The sequence below is a fragment of the Sinocyclocheilus rhinocerous genome, unplaced genomic scaffold, assembly GCF_001515625.1.
Source record: "Sinocyclocheilus rhinocerous isolate Xijiao unplaced genomic scaffold, SAMN03320098_v1.1 scaffold743, whole genome shotgun sequence".
Classification (NCBI taxonomy): domain Eukaryota; kingdom Metazoa; phylum Chordata; class Actinopteri; order Cypriniformes; family Cyprinidae; genus Sinocyclocheilus; species Sinocyclocheilus rhinocerous.
In genome coordinates, this window is record NW_015642817.1 from 53,701 (window position 1) to 71,411 (window position 17,711).

Sequence of the window (17,711 nt, forward strand, 5' to 3'; positions counted from 1 at the left end):
AACGAAGCACACAGCGTCTTCAGGACATGGCGGCAGCGGCAACAATACTACAGTGAGAATAAAAGTTATGCCTTCTTTCTTTGTGTGAACATTTGGGCGGTGTTATGCAAATCTTCCCTGATAGTGACGTAGACATGTGGGGGCGTGTTAGAACGAGCTATTTTAGGTAGGTGTGGCTGACTCTTAACTTTGATAAAGAATATCTCTTTGGATTTGAGACTTTAGTCTTTGCAACTTTACAGATCTTCTTTATGCACCAAGAGATTGTATAACACTCCAAAGAGAAAGGACAAATTGAAATCGCATCATATGACCCCTTTAAGACCCTAAAGAATCATATCAACTTGTGGAAAATGGGCATCCTATGACCCCTTTAAGAATGTAAATAAGGTCTTTTTTGATTTTATGTTCTCCCACGTGTCTTCCATGTGACTTACTTACACATGCGGCTTTTAAATACATGATTCAGGCTTGTAGAACATATGTCTTTGTGTAGAGTTTGCCATGAGAAATTGTGTTAAACTGTTCTGTCCAGGATAATCATGTGGATTTATAGTGATCCTCAGGCAGTCGCTCCTGCCTAGAAACTGTCCTGATCTGAACCGCAGACAAAATAAATGCTCTTCTCTCTTTCCTGCTCTTCCTCTTTCTCTCCCAAATATGATATATGAGCCTCTTCAAAATAAGCCTGTAATTATTACACTGTCTTTATGTCCTTCAACCTTGATGAGGAATAGAAAACAAGAGCAGATGCATCTCTGTTCAAGCTGGAAAATAGTGATAGAGGAAAGCTTCAGCATTCACACCTATCTCTCATGATTTGTGGTGTTATTAGATGTTGAATACAGCTCTCTGAAGGTTTGATACTCTGATGGTACCTTTATTGTGGGTCATGTGACAGCTTTGTAGGTTCATGCAGATATAAAGCGACCAACTGCAAGATGACTGCCATTCAAATCCAGCTCAACCTCAACTTCTAGAGGGACCAAGAGTAAAACAATGTAAAAATGCTTCTTTGTATTTAAATGACAACTTGCAACTTCTATATCTTTGCTTAAGCGAGAGATTCTTTTTTATTTTTTTGTCCGAAAAACTTTCCCGCTCAGAAATGACGTCTTTGTCCGGCGCCAACAGCACTGACTCTCCATATAAATGTCATTGTAAATGTCAGTGTGAAGGACCCGCAGTGACCTGTGTGCAATTCCCTGACCATTTGGACTCTGTTGCCAGAGGATCCATTTCCAGTGACTGTTTGAAAAAAGTCAAAAACTGCTTTTTCAATCCTGAGGTCCGACTTGAGCTTAGATTGAGGATTCTGCTCTGATCTCAGTGATGAGCTGCAGAGAATCAGACCACTGAGGCATTTGAGCGCACCACTGGAAAAGGGTTTCAGCTGAATAGATATTGCAACCTTGAGGGAATTGTATCTTGAGAATATTTCTAATTGTACAAAATGGTTCAATTTGATCGGCTGAGTTACATAATAATTAAATAAACAGAACTTATAATCAGGATTCCTATTGGAATAAAAGTAAAAAAGCACTATATTTTCAGTCTGATATTAAAGATACCTGATATTGATACCAAAATGACACATTAATTCAGAGTAATGTTGTACAATTTGCCTATTTATGTGTAATATATGTGTTTGTGATTTTAGTTTGAATGATACTGATTTTTTCGGCTGAAAATTATGTGCAAATACATATATTTACATTGTATGTATTATGAACGTAATATTTAAAAGCCATCATATTAAGAGTAAATAATCTGTAGCCTATATTATGAGATCTCTGGATTCACCTCTAGATTTTTTTTAAATGAATGGATCTTTTTTAGGTTACATAACAAAACACTTTTACAGTGTATTTCATGGTTTGTTTTTCTATGTCAAAGCTTATGATAAATATTCAGTTATTCAAATTGAATATTAATATTGAGAATTTGAGAATTAACTGACGTTATTATGCAAGTATCAATCATCACAACAAATGTATAAAAAGTACAGATACTTCAAGATTATAATTTCTGCATACATTTTTTAGCACAGAGAGCTGAAGCCGCCCCGTTTGTTGTCCAGTGTGTGATGCCTCGGGTTATTGGACTCATGCTAGACTTATGGCGGGAGATGGTGATCTTGTCAAAGCACACTTCCTGTCAGCTGTGGCTTCGGGTTGACAAATGTTTGGCAGGCTGAGGCACTAGTCAAAATGCCACTGTAGATTTAAAGGAAATGCTCAGATAAATCATTTCTGATGCTAAAGGTGACAGGATGAAAAAGGAGCAGATTTAAGGCTGTCAAAAAAAAAACGATTTTGTGTAAGTGTGCAATTGCGCTCACTAGGCTGATGTAGTCTGTAACTGAATCTTGTTTCTCTCTTTTTTTACACGACAGTCTGCTGTTTGTTGCAGACAGAACAGACCTTGAAAGTGTTCTTCAATCTCAAGTAGAAAATGATCATACACATAAAAAAGGCACAAAACAGTTACTTGGTATGTACTATTTATGGGTAAATAAGGTACAAAGATGTAACTTTTAGCTTTAATAATTAAATAAGCAGAACTTATAATCAGGATTCCTATTGGAATAAAAGTAAAAAGGCACTATATTTTCAGTCTGATATTAAACATACCTGATATTGATACCAAAATGACACATTAATTCAGAGTAATGTTGTACAATTTGCCTATTTATGTGTAATATATGTGTTTGTGATTTTAGTTTGAATGATACTGATTTTTTCGGCTGAAAATTATGTGCAAATACATATATTTACATTGTATGTATTATGAACGTAATATTTAAAAGCCATCATATTAAGAGTAAATAATCTGTAGCCTATATTATGAGATCTCTGGATTCACCTCTAGATTTTTTTTAAATGAATGGATCTTTTTTAGGTTACATAACAAAACACTTTTACCGTGTATTTCATGGTTTGTTTTTCCATGTCAAAGCTTATGATAAATATTCAGTTATTCAAATTGAATATTAATATTGAGAATTTGAGAATTAACTGACGTTATTATGCAAGTATCAATCATCACAACAAATGTATAAAAAGTACAGATACTTCAAGATTATAATTTCTGCATACATTTTTTAGCACAGAGAGCTGAAGCCGCCCCGTTTGTTGTCCAGTGTGTGATGCCTCGGGTTATTGGACTCATGCTAGACTTATGGCGGGAGATGGTGATCTTGTCAAAGCACACTTCCTGTCAGCTGTGGCTTCGGGTTGACAAATGTTTGGCAGGCTGAGGCACTAGTCAAAATGCCACTGTAGATTTAAAGGAAATGCTCAGATAAATCATTTCTGATGCTAAAGGTGACAGGATGAAAAAGGAGCAGATTTAAGGCTGTCAAAAAAAAAACGATTTTGTGTAAGTGTGCAATTGCGCTCACTAGGCTGATGTAGTCTGTAACTGAATCTTGTTTCTTTCTTTTTTTACACGACAGTCTGCTGTTTGTTGCAGACAGAACAGACCTTGAAAGTGTTCTTCAATCTCAAGTAGAAAATGATCATACACATAAAAAAGGCACAAAACAGTTACTTGGTATGTACTATTTATGGGTAAATAAGGTACAAAGATGTAACTTTTAGCTTATGTGCCTTAGGGTTCCATCCCAGTGACAGCATTCTACCTTTTTTCTGACAGTGTATATAAAGTGTGACCCAGTCTGAACACTTTGCATGAGTGGAAGTCATAGGTGATGCCAGGTGTTACATGCACAAAAGGCTGCGGGTCTGATGCAATTTGAATCTGTTTCACTCATAAATGCGACCTTTGTGAGTTGTAAAGCATTTTTAGTTTTCTTGGCACGTAATCTTCTCGGCTCCTTTGGGTGGAAATGGAGATGGAGTGTGATGGAGGGAAACAGTCAATGAGAGTTCATGAATGGAAAACTGAGAGCAAAACAAGTGTGACCTGATCAGTGTTGCGTAGAGCCAAAGAATAATTGAAACTGCAGAAATGAGCTGCTTTTGAATTCAGCGAATGATTTGTAAATGGGTTTATGGGGGCAACTCAATCAGAAATGCATTTTTGCTCAGACACAATGAAGTCATTTTTGGAGAAGATGGATGTGTCTGACCGTTTTGTTTTTGAGATAGAACATGAGGCTGAATCATTTAGCTTTTAAAGGCAGCCAGACAGGGTCTGGCAGTGGGACATTTTTTCTCTTTGTTATCTTTTAGAGTGTTGTGAACCGTGTGAGGAGACTTAATGTTAGTCTGCAGGGATAATAGTTATTACAGCGCCTCCCTAATTGAGTTATAAATTACACACCGGTGTCTGTATTCTGTCAGTCCACACACAGTCCTGACGCAGACCTTCACATACACACTCTTTTAAAGGACACAGACACACGGTCTCAGAGATGCACTGTGCTGATATTACAGAGCAAGAAAAGTCAGTGAAAGAGACTTACTATTACTATAATATTACTATTATTCTTTTTCTCTTTTTTTTACTTAAATTCAGATATCATTTTCTGTTCCAGTTTTTGATAAATGCTGACAAATACAGTACAAGTGTAGTGTCTAATCATTTGTTGCTTCAATTTTAAAGATTTAAAATGTAAAATAAAAGATATGAAATTAAATATTTATTTTAAATTAAAAATTTTTATTTAAGTTACATTTAAATGCAAAATAAAGGATAAAGATAAATAATGGATAATTAATCGATAAGGATAAATAATGAAGTAATAAATAATAAATAAAAAGTACAATACAATACAATAAAACATACAATAATAAAAATAATAATAAAAGTGAAGTTGACGAAAAGGAATAATAGTAACAGGCAAAGGCATCCTGTGCACAGCAGTCTTTGTGGTCCCCGAAGGGCCGTTCACACTGACATCGATTTGCAGCGACAAAGCAACCGGAAGTCATTCATTTTCAATGAGAGTTGGTGATTTGAGGCGACATGAGCAACAGAGACCGAAACTCTATGCAAATGTACAGTGACATAATGTGACTATGAGATAATATGACAGTGAGAGTGCAGACAGCGGAGCACGTGTGATCCACCACATGATACCGTTAGATACAGTCGAGGGGTTTATGTGAATTAAAGGGATAGTTCATCCAAAAATGAAAATTCTCCCAATTTACTCACCTTCATGTCGTATTCTTTTATTCTGTGGAGCACAAAAGATGAAAAGAAGTTTTGAAAATTGTTCAAACAATAAAAGTGTTAGGGTCTTAATTTATTTTTCTGAGCTGTTGTATTTGGGTTGCCCATTATCATCTGTAATTGTAATATGGTTTATAGTTTCTTTCTTCATTTTGTCTTCTGAACACAAAAAAGCTACTTTCGAAAATAAATGTCTTGGTTTTGGGTCCATGCTGCCCACAGAGGTCCACTATTTTTGGACCTCGGTGATTTTCAAAATATCTTCTTTTTTGATTTTAAGTTCATTTTGGTGAACTATCCCTTTAAGTAGAAATTAATTTTTCTTTGCTCTTGTGTTTGGATTGCCCAGTACTTATGTATAATTATAATATGGTTTACATTTGATTTCTGCTATGGAACACATAAGTAGTTATGTGTTATATGTTTTTTTTAACAATAAAAGTCAGTGGTGTCCAATGATGTTTGAACCCCAATGACTTTAATATATATATATATATATTTTTTTTTTTAGCTTGAATAAATATTTGAGGAATATATGATTATTTTTCTTTGATATTATATTTGGGTTGCCCAGTAATCATAATTATACTATGGTATGGTTTATAGTTTCTTTTTTTCTGTGGACCATAAAAGAAGAAGTCAATGGGGTCCAATGTTGTTTGAAGCACCAGTGACTGTTATAAATATCTTCAGTAACACTTTATTTTAAGGTGTGCTTGTTACAGTGTTATTATACATTTAAGTACTGAGTAATATTAATTAACTACATGTACTTAATATTGTTACGGGGCTGACGAGACGTGAGACGTGCGGATCCATGTGCAAGTTTTATTTAAAGCAGAGAGGCAGGCAGGCAGGGTCGAACAATGGCAAACAGGTATATGGCGGACAAGACACAAGAATAATCCTAGGGCTAGCGAAGGTCAACGAACGGCGAACAGAATCAAAAGGGTGAGACTAAAGGGATAAATCCAGGAAAACAGGCAAAGATCAGAAACCGAGAAAACAGACAAGGCAAGACTAGGCTAGGCTAGGAAGCTAACGAGGGCTCTGTAGAGTAGCTATCACTGCTGGCGATAAGCGCATACAATACTCTGCAGTTGAAGGGAGTGAGACAGAGTGTTAAATAGTGAGTGAGTGATATGATACAGCTGTGTGCAATCAGTGCTGTGTGCAATCAGTGTAATGAATGATGGGATATGTAGTCCGGGGTGATATGCAACAGTGTAGTGCGAGAGTCAATGAAGTGGAAAGGGTGACCTCTGATGGCTAGCAGACGGAAGTTCATGGACCGGATACGTAACAAATATATGGTTAGGGTTAGGGTTCGGCTTAGGGTTACTTGCATGTAATTACGCATAATTTATTGTTATTATAATAGTAAGTACATGTAACATGTGTAACAAGGACACCTTAAAATAAATGTAACCATATCTTCTTTTTTCTTTCAAGCTTGAGTAAATGATGACAGAATTTTCATTTGGATGAATTTATTTTACTTTGGTCTTGGGCTTGTGTTACCCAGTTATCATGTATAATTGCAATATGGTATAATTTAATTATAAACTTAAATGATTTATGTAAATATTTAAGTATGTAAATATTCAAATATAATGGAATTAAGTCACTTGCTCATTCTCTCTCGTTAATAGGTAACATCTTTGTGGTGAGTCTTTCTGTGGCTGACCTGGTGGTGGCGCTGTACCCCTACCCCTTGGCTCTGGTCGCTATCTTCCATAACGGCTGGACGATGGGCTCCCTGCACTGCCAGCTGAGCGGGTTTGTTATGGGACTGAGTGTGATCGGCTCGGTCTTCAACATCACGGCTATCGCCATCAACCGTTACTGCTACATCTGCCACAGTCTCCGCTACGACCGGCTGTATTCTCGTCGGAACACCTGTCTGTACCTGCTGCTCACCTGGATGCTGACCGCTCTGGCCACCGTGCCCAACTTCCTGGTGGGTTCCCTAAAATACGACCCACGCGTCTTCTCCTGCACGTTCACCCAGACAGCAAGCTCTTCTTATACCGTCTGCGTTGTTCTGATCCACTTTCTGGTTCCTCTGAGCGTGGTTTCTTTCTGCTACCTGCGCATATGGACGTTGGTGATTAGGGTCAAAGGTCGTGTGCGGCCCAATCCGAAGGTCAGAGCGGCCGACCTGAGGAATTTCTTGACGATGTTTGTGGTGTTCGTGCTGTTCGCCATGTGCTGGGCGCCCCTGAACTTCATCGGGCTCGCCGTGGCGATAGATCCCGCAAGAGTGGTGCCGAATGTCCCGGAGTGGCTGTTTGTTACCAGCTACTTCATGGCGTATTTCAACAGCTGTCTGAATGCTGTCGTCTACGGGTTGCTCAACCAGAACTTCAGACAAGAATACAAACAGATTCTCCGCGCTCTCTGCACCCCACGAGCACTGTTCACTGAAAGCTCCAGGTACAACACTGAAGCCATAAAGAGTAAACAGTCGCCGGCGGGAACCAATAACAATGTGAAAGAGGCCAATATGTATAAGGGCGGTGTAACACACACTCTTTTCTAGTACATCACTCCTAGGGTTGCAAAGGGGTGGAACATTTCCGGTAAATTTCCGGAAACTTTCCAAAAATCCCTGGAATATTCCAAAAAAAAAAATCCTGGAGTTTCCAAAATTTCTGGAATATTTCCGAAATTTACTGGAAATGTTCCACCTTTTTGCTACCCTAATCACTCCCCATTTAACTAACAACCACAAAATTAGGGTACAAAGGGGTAAAAGGCACAGCGGGGTAAAATGCACGTTTGTTTTTATTTTTCCGCAGCACTTTCGTAAGCATCCGTGGTTCACTATGCACCAGGAAATTTGACTGAGCCTTGATTCAGCAAATAAAATGTCAATTCTGCACTACACTGACCTAATATTTGACCATTTCTCTTTTATTTGATAGAGTTATATGACAAATGAGAATCAATAAAATTTCCAAATATATTTTGAGACAAAGATCTTGTTCAAAGATCTTAGCAATATGTAAAAGTGTGGTATTTAGGGTAAAAAGTGCCCCTACTGTTGAAGCTAAAGGCACAATAATTGGAATGAAAATATATAGAAGGTTGACTTTTTCATTTGTTGACATGAGATTGTGATTCAAATGATCAGTATCATGTATTACATGGGGTTTCCACCTTAGAGATAATAATCACCATATGTATAATGAAACTATCATATAAAAAAATACATTAATCATATTTTAATCAAAATTTGAATCAAAAATATATCAATCATTTATTGTTACTATAAAGCCTCAGTAAATTATGAGATCTTCTTCAAGCTATGTAGGAAGCTTTCAGAATTTTTTTTTTTTTCATATTTTTTCTGTATTTTTAAAAAGAACTAATTTTAATGACAGCGTAAAATACATTTTAATTATTTTGTTAATCAAAATAAATAGAATATGGTGCAAAACTTCATTCTGAACAAGTATTAACTTATTACGCAAATGTATTACTATCCACTTGTTAAAAGGATAGTTCACCCATAAATGAAAATTCTGTCATTTATTACTCACCTTCATGTTGTTCCAAACCCGTACGACCTTCGGTCATCTTCAGAACACAAATTAAAATATTTTTTATGAAATCCGAGATCTTTCTGTCCGTGCATAGACAGCAATGCAACTGACACGTTTTATGGCCCAGAAAGGTAGACATCGTTAAAACAGTCCATGTGACATCAGTGGTTCAGCCGTAATGTCATAAAGCTATGAGAATACTTTTTGTGCGCAAAGAAAACGAAAAATAATGACTTTATTCAACAATTTCTTCTCTTTCATTTCAGACTTCGACGCATGTTCACGACAGTACCGTGAAGAGAACAAATTGCTGAATAAAGTCATTGTTTTTGTTTTCTTTATGCACAAAAATATTCTTGTAGCTTCATAAAATTACGGTTGAACTACTGATGTCACATGGACTATTTTAACAACGTCCTTACTACCTTTCTGGGCCTTGAATGTGTCCATTGCGTTGCTGTCTATGCAGGGTCAGAAAGCTTTCGGATTTCATCAAAAATATCTTAATTTGTGTTCCGAAGATGAATGAAGGTCTTACAGGTTTGGAACAACAGAATTTTCATTTTTGGGTGAACTATCCCTTTAAGTCGTGACATATGGAATACTGTTTACGGGTCCAAGCCTCTACTCAATTGAGTGGAGAACACTGTCTTGACCATACACTACAGTCTCCAGGCTCACAGGCTTGTTGGGATTACTACAGCACACTGTGAGTGTATATTAGCACCATTTGTTGTTTGCTTTGGGATCTTGTCATGCTTTAGGATGTCAGACCTATGAACTGGATGGCATAAATATTTGTATAAATACTGGAGACCTTTTACCCCATGCTGGTGAGCTTTTTACTCTGAGCCTTTAGTGTGGGTTAAAGGCCCCCCTCACCACTTCATACATTTTCATGACTTTTAAATAAAAGTAAAGTGACGTTAAATCACATTTATTTATATAGAGCTTTATATTATACAGAGTTTAAGAGCAGCTTCATATTACAGTAAAATAACAGTGTTAATGTTATAAAGATAATTATCAAACAAATTCAATTTCAGGTGTAAAGCAGCTCTACAGATGAGTCATTGTTGAGCTCAGTTTAGTTCAATAAAACTGTTGATGTTCATCAATTATGAAACAAGCTGCCGTATAAGCAGCTTTACAGAATGCAACAGTGTCATTATTCAGCTCAGTTCAGTTCAAGAACAGTGTCAGTGCATTAAATCTATAAAATTACTGAATATTAATTGACTTTCACACTCCAACTGTGCAAGCCAAAGGTGACAGCAGTGGAGAAAAAAAAAAATATCTTGGGAGAAACCAGGCTCAGATGGGGGGGCCAGTTCTTCTCTGTACAAGTGAGCAAACATTGGGCGATTTATGATTCCAGGCTGCATCACAAATCAGATTTTGTGGGCTGATATTATTCAAAATTTTGCATTTAGCTCCTGCTTGGAGATCAGGATACGCCATGGTGGAATTCGGTGAGAAAAAGGAAGAACAGCAGTCTGTTCAGCAACTGGCTTATCACTGGCCTTTTTAACACTCATCTTGCTACTTGCTAAAGTCTGTGTTGAGGTCCTAACTGCTCATGTTCATAGCTGGCCAACAAACCACACTGTAAAAAAAAATCCGTAAAATTTACGGTAAAAAAACGGCAGCTGTGGTTGATGTGTGCCTTTAGCCCTGTGGTATCCTATCTACTCTACTGCAGTCTGGGGGCCTGTAAGACTGATATTTCTTGTTGAATGAACATTCCTCAACAAATGACATGGTTGTCAGCCTTTTTATGTATTTTGTTTGAGCAGACTTGAGCTAACAAACAGAGAAAATAAGACTGCAGACGGTTGAGTATATGCTATTGAGTTCTTATAGAGATCGGCTGATACCATGGCAACCGTCACTGAAAAAGACATTTTGATGCTCTGTGTGTCCTTTGTAAACTCTTTGTAGCTTATATGGATGTTTTGTATATCAGGCAGTGTGTTTCTTAGTAACGGACAAATTTGTTTTGTTTTGAGGCTAATATAATTATTGTTGTATGTTTTTATTCTTGCAACAAAAAATGATTTAAGTGAAATCTTTTTGATATATATCTACTTCATGTTGTGTATTTCTGTACAATCAGAGTGGGCATTTCCAATCTGAATGGTCTGCATGCAATGGTGCTGAAAACTAAACTACATCTTTGTCTTTGTAGTCCTGTCTTTCTTCTGTCGCTGTATCTTTCCTCCAGTTGTCTAAATATCATATATCAGTCATACTTTTTCTCGACCCCGGTTACTTTGCTTCATTTTTCTGCACACACTACACACTCTTGCTCCTGTCCTTGAGGAAGATTTATCACTTCTCCAGACACTAAACGCGTTTGGCTGAAAGGGGCAGATGATGATGACCTGACGCTGAAGTTTCTCCTGAGCTGTAATTTTCACAGAATGGCTTGAAGTATTAACCCCGATGCTCTAGCAGTGCCATATCTAGCACAGACATAAAGAGCCTAATGTGTTTTCAAGCTCACTGGAGTATAAGCATATGGTTTGAAATCCAGGTCTTCATTTTTAGCAGACCTATTTTATTTATTTATTGATATATATTCACTTAAAAGACATTACTTTTTATTAGCCAAAAAATATTATATTATATTAATATTATATATAAGTTGCATTATATTAGGAGACTGGGGCTACAAGTTGTCACAAGGGCTATATCCCAGTAACTCAGTATTGAAGCAAGAGTATATCTCCAGAAGTATTTTTGGTTTCAAGTTTTAAAAAATTTAAATTAAAATAATTTTGTCTTGATATCATATGTAAGTAAAATGTTTGACAACTGGCCATGGTTTCCATCCTCAGTAACTGTAAGGTTTTGATTCAAAAGGTCTCCTGAAGTGTTTTTGTATGCTGGTTTTAAGTTCAACAATCTCTTCTAGTTCAAAAATCTCTCAAATTAGAATAGTCTTATTTATTTATACAAACTTAAAGCCTAATATCAGCTTTTTTTAATTTTAATAAACAAGAAAGATGTAAATGTTACAATTTTTCAAGAAATATTGCAGTCATTGTAGTATTACAAAGACATTTCCGTAAATTTACTTATAGGTTATTTTATATATATATAAAAAATAATAATAAAAAAAAACCCACAGCGCGATAGGTCCGCAAACCCAGGACTGAATACTGGTTTAGAGATGTTTCAGAAGTTTAGGTCCTATACTGCTGGAAGCTCGTTGCAGTGCTGCGGCGCCCCCTAGAGGACATGCGCAAAAACGCGCGCACAACCGCTGTCACGTGACAAAAACCCGGAAGCGCAAATCACTCAAGATGTCGCAGCACGGAATTACGAGCTATTGAGTTCCCATATCTTTCTTCTTTTTTTGTCCATAATTAAAAATGCAAAATTACGATAAGACACCTGTGGACTCCATGCCTGCAACCGCGCCTGATTTCAGAGGGTAAGATATTTTATATGATTCGCCTTTTCTGCTCAGACTACACGTGACACCAAAATTACAATGACTAAGGGCAATTTTAAACTGAAATGGGCCATTAATTAAGATCATTGTTGAATTTCAAATTATTTAAAGCTCATATTTCGACTATTTTCATTTGTCTAATCTCTCCTCGTCTCTTTCTTCCTTGCATTCATTCAGGAATGACGGTTCACTTGTCGCTGTACTCAAGACGCTATTGTTTTTCACTCTTCTGATGATAACTTTACCAATCGGGCTGTATTTTGCATCAAAGTCTTTTCTCTTTGAAGGTATTTTGCTTCCAAAGGCTGATAAACCAGTCTTTTATTTATGCATTAAAATAATAAGAACAATAATAATATTTAATATCCATGTGTAACACTACAGGTCAGTATATTAAGTCCTTAGGTGCTGATTTGCTTTGGTAATTCATGATTTCTGCTTAATTCTCATCTTTTCTTCTCAGCCTCTCTGGGATACTCCAGCAATGACAGCTACTTCTATGCCGCCATCATTGCTGTGCTTGCCGTCCATGTGGTTCTGGCTCTCTTTGTTTACGTTGCATGGAATGAGGGATCACGCCAAGGGAGAGAGGGAAAACAGGATTAAGCAAGACGATAAAAACTAAAGGGAGCGATGGAAACACGCATAACACTCATTATTCATTCCTGAACTAGAGAATCGTAATGGAGTGACACCATCTCTCTCTGTGTGTGTGCTTACTTTTCTCCTGAATGTCTCAGCCTATCAGAGAGAAGATGCCTGATTTCTGGTCGAGGTCATCTTTGGTCTGGCTGGAGGTTGTGTCAGAAGGTGTTAGATGTTAATCTGTGTTTTTGTGCAGGGCATTGAAGACGCACTGTTCTCATGAAAGTTCATTGTTCTTGCAGTGTCATATTTGGACCCAATTCAGTGGGGTCAGAGTTTCATGTTGACATTATGCGTTTTAGATCTATGTAGCAAATAAATCAACACTCCATCTGCCCATTGTTTGTGCCCCTTTTTAGGATAATAAAAATAAAATGAATTAATTATCAGATTATTGATTTAGATTGCTCTATGCCTCTAATATATCTTTATGATTCACATAAATATTTGAACACACAGAACCATGTGACATTTAATGAACTATTTTAACACTCTCTTTGAATAGTTAACTCTGAAACCAAGCTCTCACACTTAACCTCAATATAATAATTTTGCATGACTACATGTTCTATCTTGAAAATCAGAAGTGGTTGCTACAGCTGTCAAGCTCCGCACATTTTTTATCAAGTGGAAACTCGCTGTAATTAGGTTTGACAAGTGAATCAGCCTGAGACTAAGCTAGGGACAGTGATGGAGGGCAGTGAAATCATGATTATTGAGAGGTTTCTGCATTTCTCAGCCTAGTTTAGACGAGAGAACATGACCCCAAGGCAACACAGGAAGATGATTGCATGCAGAAATGTGCCAGAGTTTGCCAAAGAAGGGATGCGTATATGTAGTTTCAGTCAAATTGTAATTCAGAAATAAACCCCTGCATAGACCCATGGTTGAGACTACGACAAGAACAAGTCTAGAATACTGTTTTGAGATCATATCAGATCATACAGTTATAAATTCACTGTAAACCACGGCTTCATGGGGCTTATTGCTTTTATAAAACGGTTATTCCATATACGTAGTAATAGGGCTGCACGATTAATCGAATGCGATTGTCATGCGCATTTTGTTAAAAAAGCCGGTTCTGTAATCAGCAGGAAATCATCATCACGTGCTTTCAGATGGAGCAGAATTTACTACACATAGCCGTAGTTCACTGACAAGTTACGCAAAGCATTTTAAACTCCTAGCATTTTGTACCTAAAGCAATGAACAGTTAAGAAAAAATAAGGTCACATCAGTACATTTTCAGAATAAAGCAGACTGTATTTCATGTATTTCATATTATACAAACAAAAAGGGTCTTTGAACCCCTGAGACAGTCTGCATCAAGTTACATTAAATCACTCCCCCAAGAATGCATTTGGGTTTTGATGAGTTCATGAATGGGTTCTGGTCTGGACAGATTCTTAAAGTGCTGTTTTTCATCTGGTAATGGAAGGAATGAGGGCTTTTACACACCAACTGCTAAAGCAGACTGAGCCAAAAATGATGATGACTGAGAAACAGACGAAAGGGAAAGCGAGTTAAATGTCTTGAGGGATGAAGCTGGGCAGGGAAAGCAGGGAAACTTCCTTGCGGAAATATTGAGAGCATGTCTGGATGGAAGAGGAAGAGTGGAAAAGGAGAATTAGTAGAATTTCCTGGTTTCCCATCCAGCTCTGTCATTTTCTCTGTCCACTGTTTACTACTACGTATATCTCCATTCTACCCCCTCTGTGAGCTGTGCAGCCCAGTTGAGTAACTCTACAGGACTCTACATTGCTGTCAGCAGAACTAATCTACTGAACTCTAGATAATACAACAATAGAAGTTCATGTTTAAGCAATAAAATATGAGACGCCATGCTATAATCGAGGCTAAAGAGTGTAGTTAAACAACACATAACCTGCAACCCATTTAACTGCGGCTAAAACAATAAATAACCGATTGCTTTTCTAAATCATTAGGCCTGTCACTTAATAAAATATATAGGACTCATATTTAATAGATGTTATTTTATTAAGGAATAGTTCACTCAAAAATGAAAATCTGCTGAAAATGTTCTCGCCCTCAGGCCATCGGAATAGATTTGGAGTAATTTAGCATTACATCACTTAAATGGGATGCTCTGCAGCAAATGGGTGCCATCAGAATGAGTAATATTATGCAGAGAGGACTTGAATTTTAGCCAGAAACAATGGTTTGAAGTTAAAAATTTCTAAATTATGGATTTGTTTACAAATATGCAACTTTTCACTTCACAAGATGCTAACTGATGGACTGGATTGGTGTAGATTATTGTGATGTTTTTATCAGCTGTTTGAACTCTCATTCTGACGGCACCCATTCACTGCAGAGGATCCTTTGGTGAGCAAGTGGTTAAATGCTGAATTTCTCATCTGTTCTGATGAAGAAACCAATTAATCTACATCTTGGATGGCCTAAGGGTGAGTAAATTTTCATATTATGATGAACTATTCTTTTAAATAATTCTGATAATATAGTTCCTAACAAACAAAACCTCGCTATGCAACAAAAATAACAATCCACTATGCTGATACTGTACATTAAAGAGTTGTTATAAAAAAAAAATTATGTAACTATAAAATAAATATATGTTTAAAATATTAAATGTTTGAAAATTACTTTTTAAAAAGCGAACCTACCTGAGTATTTTGTGTTCATGGCCATCTGCGTGTAATATTTGACCATGATGTGTGATTTACCTGAACGTAGAAGAAGATCAGAAGAGGCAAATTTCAGCACATGTATTTCATTTGATCAGTTGAATTCTTACACTTGAATTATAACTTTTACTAATTTACTTTATGAATTATTACTTTTTTGAGTTTGTTGAAAGTGGGGTGGTATAGTTATAGCTCATCAAAGGTAATTGAATGGCTGCCAGTTCAGTTTCTACTGATATCACCACTGTGTTGTAAGTGTGGATAAAAGTGTGTGAATAAGCATCTGATATCTAAGGGAGCAGATAAACTTGCCCCATCTTCAGGATCAGTTTTCAGACCGGTACAGACATCCAAGTTACAGATAAATAGGTCAAGGATAGCTGTTATCCAACTGTTCCTCAGACAGCAGTCCTGACCTGAAATCTACACAGCACATGATAGAACCACTAGCAGTCTGTCTATTTCTGTTTCACTCATTGTGTCTCCTCACTCCTGCCTCCCCAGACACAAAGATGACGGAGATATTTCATCCATTTGTGCGTCATCATTATAATTATTAATCCAGGTCTGTGTGTACGTATCTGTGAGGGTGCATACGTGCTTGAGTTTATGGGTGGGTATGTGTGTGTGTGCGTATGAATCTTCCCCTATTATTCCCTGTGACTCACTCCCGTCGTGTAAACACACATGCAGAGAGGTGAGAGGATGTTGTATAATCCTCCCCATTTCCTTTGTGCACGTGAATGTGGCTTTCTACAGTTAGACAATACATGACCTCACTGAGGTCAGAAAAGTCTTGACCAGTTCAGACTTACAACCAACACTCTGATACATTGCAAACTGTACATAAATTATATAAAGATCTCATCTAAAATAAATAATTGATATATATTGTCATTTTGAATGTATTAAATAATAATACATCATATATCTAATGATGATGCCTGTCTTTGCCTGATACAAATGGTAGGAAGCTGAATTGAGGAAGAGGAAGTACTAAAGCAATAAGCCCCAAGAAGCCGTGGTTTACCGTGCATTTATAACAGCTAAGGGGCGTTGTTAGGCACAAGATGCTAACTGATGGACTAGATTGGTGTGGATTACTTGTGGATTATTGTGATGCAATAATCATCACAATAATCCTCAGAAACAGTTGTGGTTGCAATAAAGTGGTTGCCAAGCAACACACAACAAGTAAACAAAGGTGTATGTTTGTAGAGTAATTTACAACAGCTTAGAACGTGGCTCAACCAATCGGAATCAAGGACCGGAACTATCCGTTTTATAAATGTCCATTAAAGATGGCTAGTGCGATGGGATTTCACTTTTTGGCTGTTGGTCAGTTGGCCACGTCACCTCGTCAGTACAATTACAGATGAAATGCATTTAATACAGTATTCACATAATTTTGCTCATATTTAGTTATTCATGCTAAGTATGAGACACAGCTGTAGTCGGCTAAGTGTCTCATGGAACAAATCTACTGTAGTGCTGTAATGGGATCTGAAGCAAAACCAAAGGCCAGAAACTGGTTCAGACGTCGCTGAATATTTTTGGTCTAAGTATGAGTCCCGTCTCAACCTGCAGAACCAGAATCCTGTTCCCCAAGTAGAACACATCCGCTGAGTTACCATGGACACAATTTGGGTTCTCATCCTGTATTTTGATTGTGCAAAAGTAACTACGGGTGATTCACCGACTAGCGACCATTGCCATGGAGACTGGCTTCTCTCTCATATTATCTTGGAATTTTTTAGAGCGATCCCTTCAAGTTCAGTCTGAAAGAGAGATGGAAACAAAGAATAATTCTAAATTATTCTAAATTCTCTCATAGAGTAATCCACAGAAGCTCATTTGAGGCTTGTAAACACATTTATCTAAACTGTCTGCACAACAGAAATGTGTATGTGCTCAGCATTCAGTGGTAACTCTGTGAGTTTTATTTTGATTTATGCACTGTCATTTCTGATCAGTAATGATTTGCTGTTGCTAATGATCTAGACTGCTGGTCTAGAACTAGCCATCTCGACTTGCCGGGCAAAGACTTGTATTTTTCATGCTGATCTTGGACCAGTTATTCATTGAGCTCAGGCTGGTACATTGGCGTGAGCCAGCACACTGACTCATTGGGTATTCTGCCAGGGCACTGGGACGGCAATGTGTGCTCTGATCTGTACTTAAACACCAAACACCCTCTCTTTTCTTCACTCTCTCTTTCACGTCCCAAATGTCTCAATTTCCTTGATGTTA

The 17,711-nt window shown here is 37.2% G+C and overlaps 2 protein-coding genes across 2 annotated transcripts in view; both read left to right on the forward strand.

Moving 5' to 3' along the window:
* LOC107756550 (melatonin receptor type 1C-like) overlaps positions 1–7,684 on the forward strand; it is a 20,817-nt gene extending 13,133 nt beyond the window's left edge. Inside the window, exon 2 of the mRNA XM_016573712.1 lies at positions 6,795–7,684. Coding sequence (XP_016429198.1) covers positions 6,795–7,684 — 890 coding nt within the window. The remainder of the gene's footprint in view (positions 1–6,794) is intronic.
* A 4,258-nt stretch (positions 7,685–11,942) lies between these two features.
* On the forward strand, positions 11,943–13,130 carry LOC107756551 (vacuolar ATPase assembly integral membrane protein vma21-like). Its single transcript, XM_016573713.1, has 3 exons — positions 11,943–12,129; positions 12,328–12,437; positions 12,614–13,130. The coding sequence occupies exons 1-3, from the start codon at positions 12,068–12,070 to the stop codon at positions 12,754–12,756; spliced, it is 315 nt and encodes a 104-aa protein (XP_016429199.1). The 5' UTR covers positions 11,943–12,067; the 3' UTR covers positions 12,757–13,130.
* The last annotated feature ends 4,581 nt before the right edge of the window (positions 13,131–17,711 follow it).

Coding starts and splice junctions, on each gene's coding strand:
- LOC107756551 (XM_016573713.1), top strand. CDS start 12,068: ATGCAAAATTACGATAAGACACCTGTGGACTCCATGCCTGCAACCGCG. Junction 12,130..12,327: donor ACCGCGCCTGATTTCAGAGG/GTAAGATATTTT, acceptor GCATTCATTCAG/GAATGACGGTTCACTTGTCG. Junction 12,438..12,613: donor AAAGTCTTTTCTCTTTGAAG/GTATTTTGCTTC, acceptor TTTTCTTCTCAG/CCTCTCTGGGATACTCCAGC.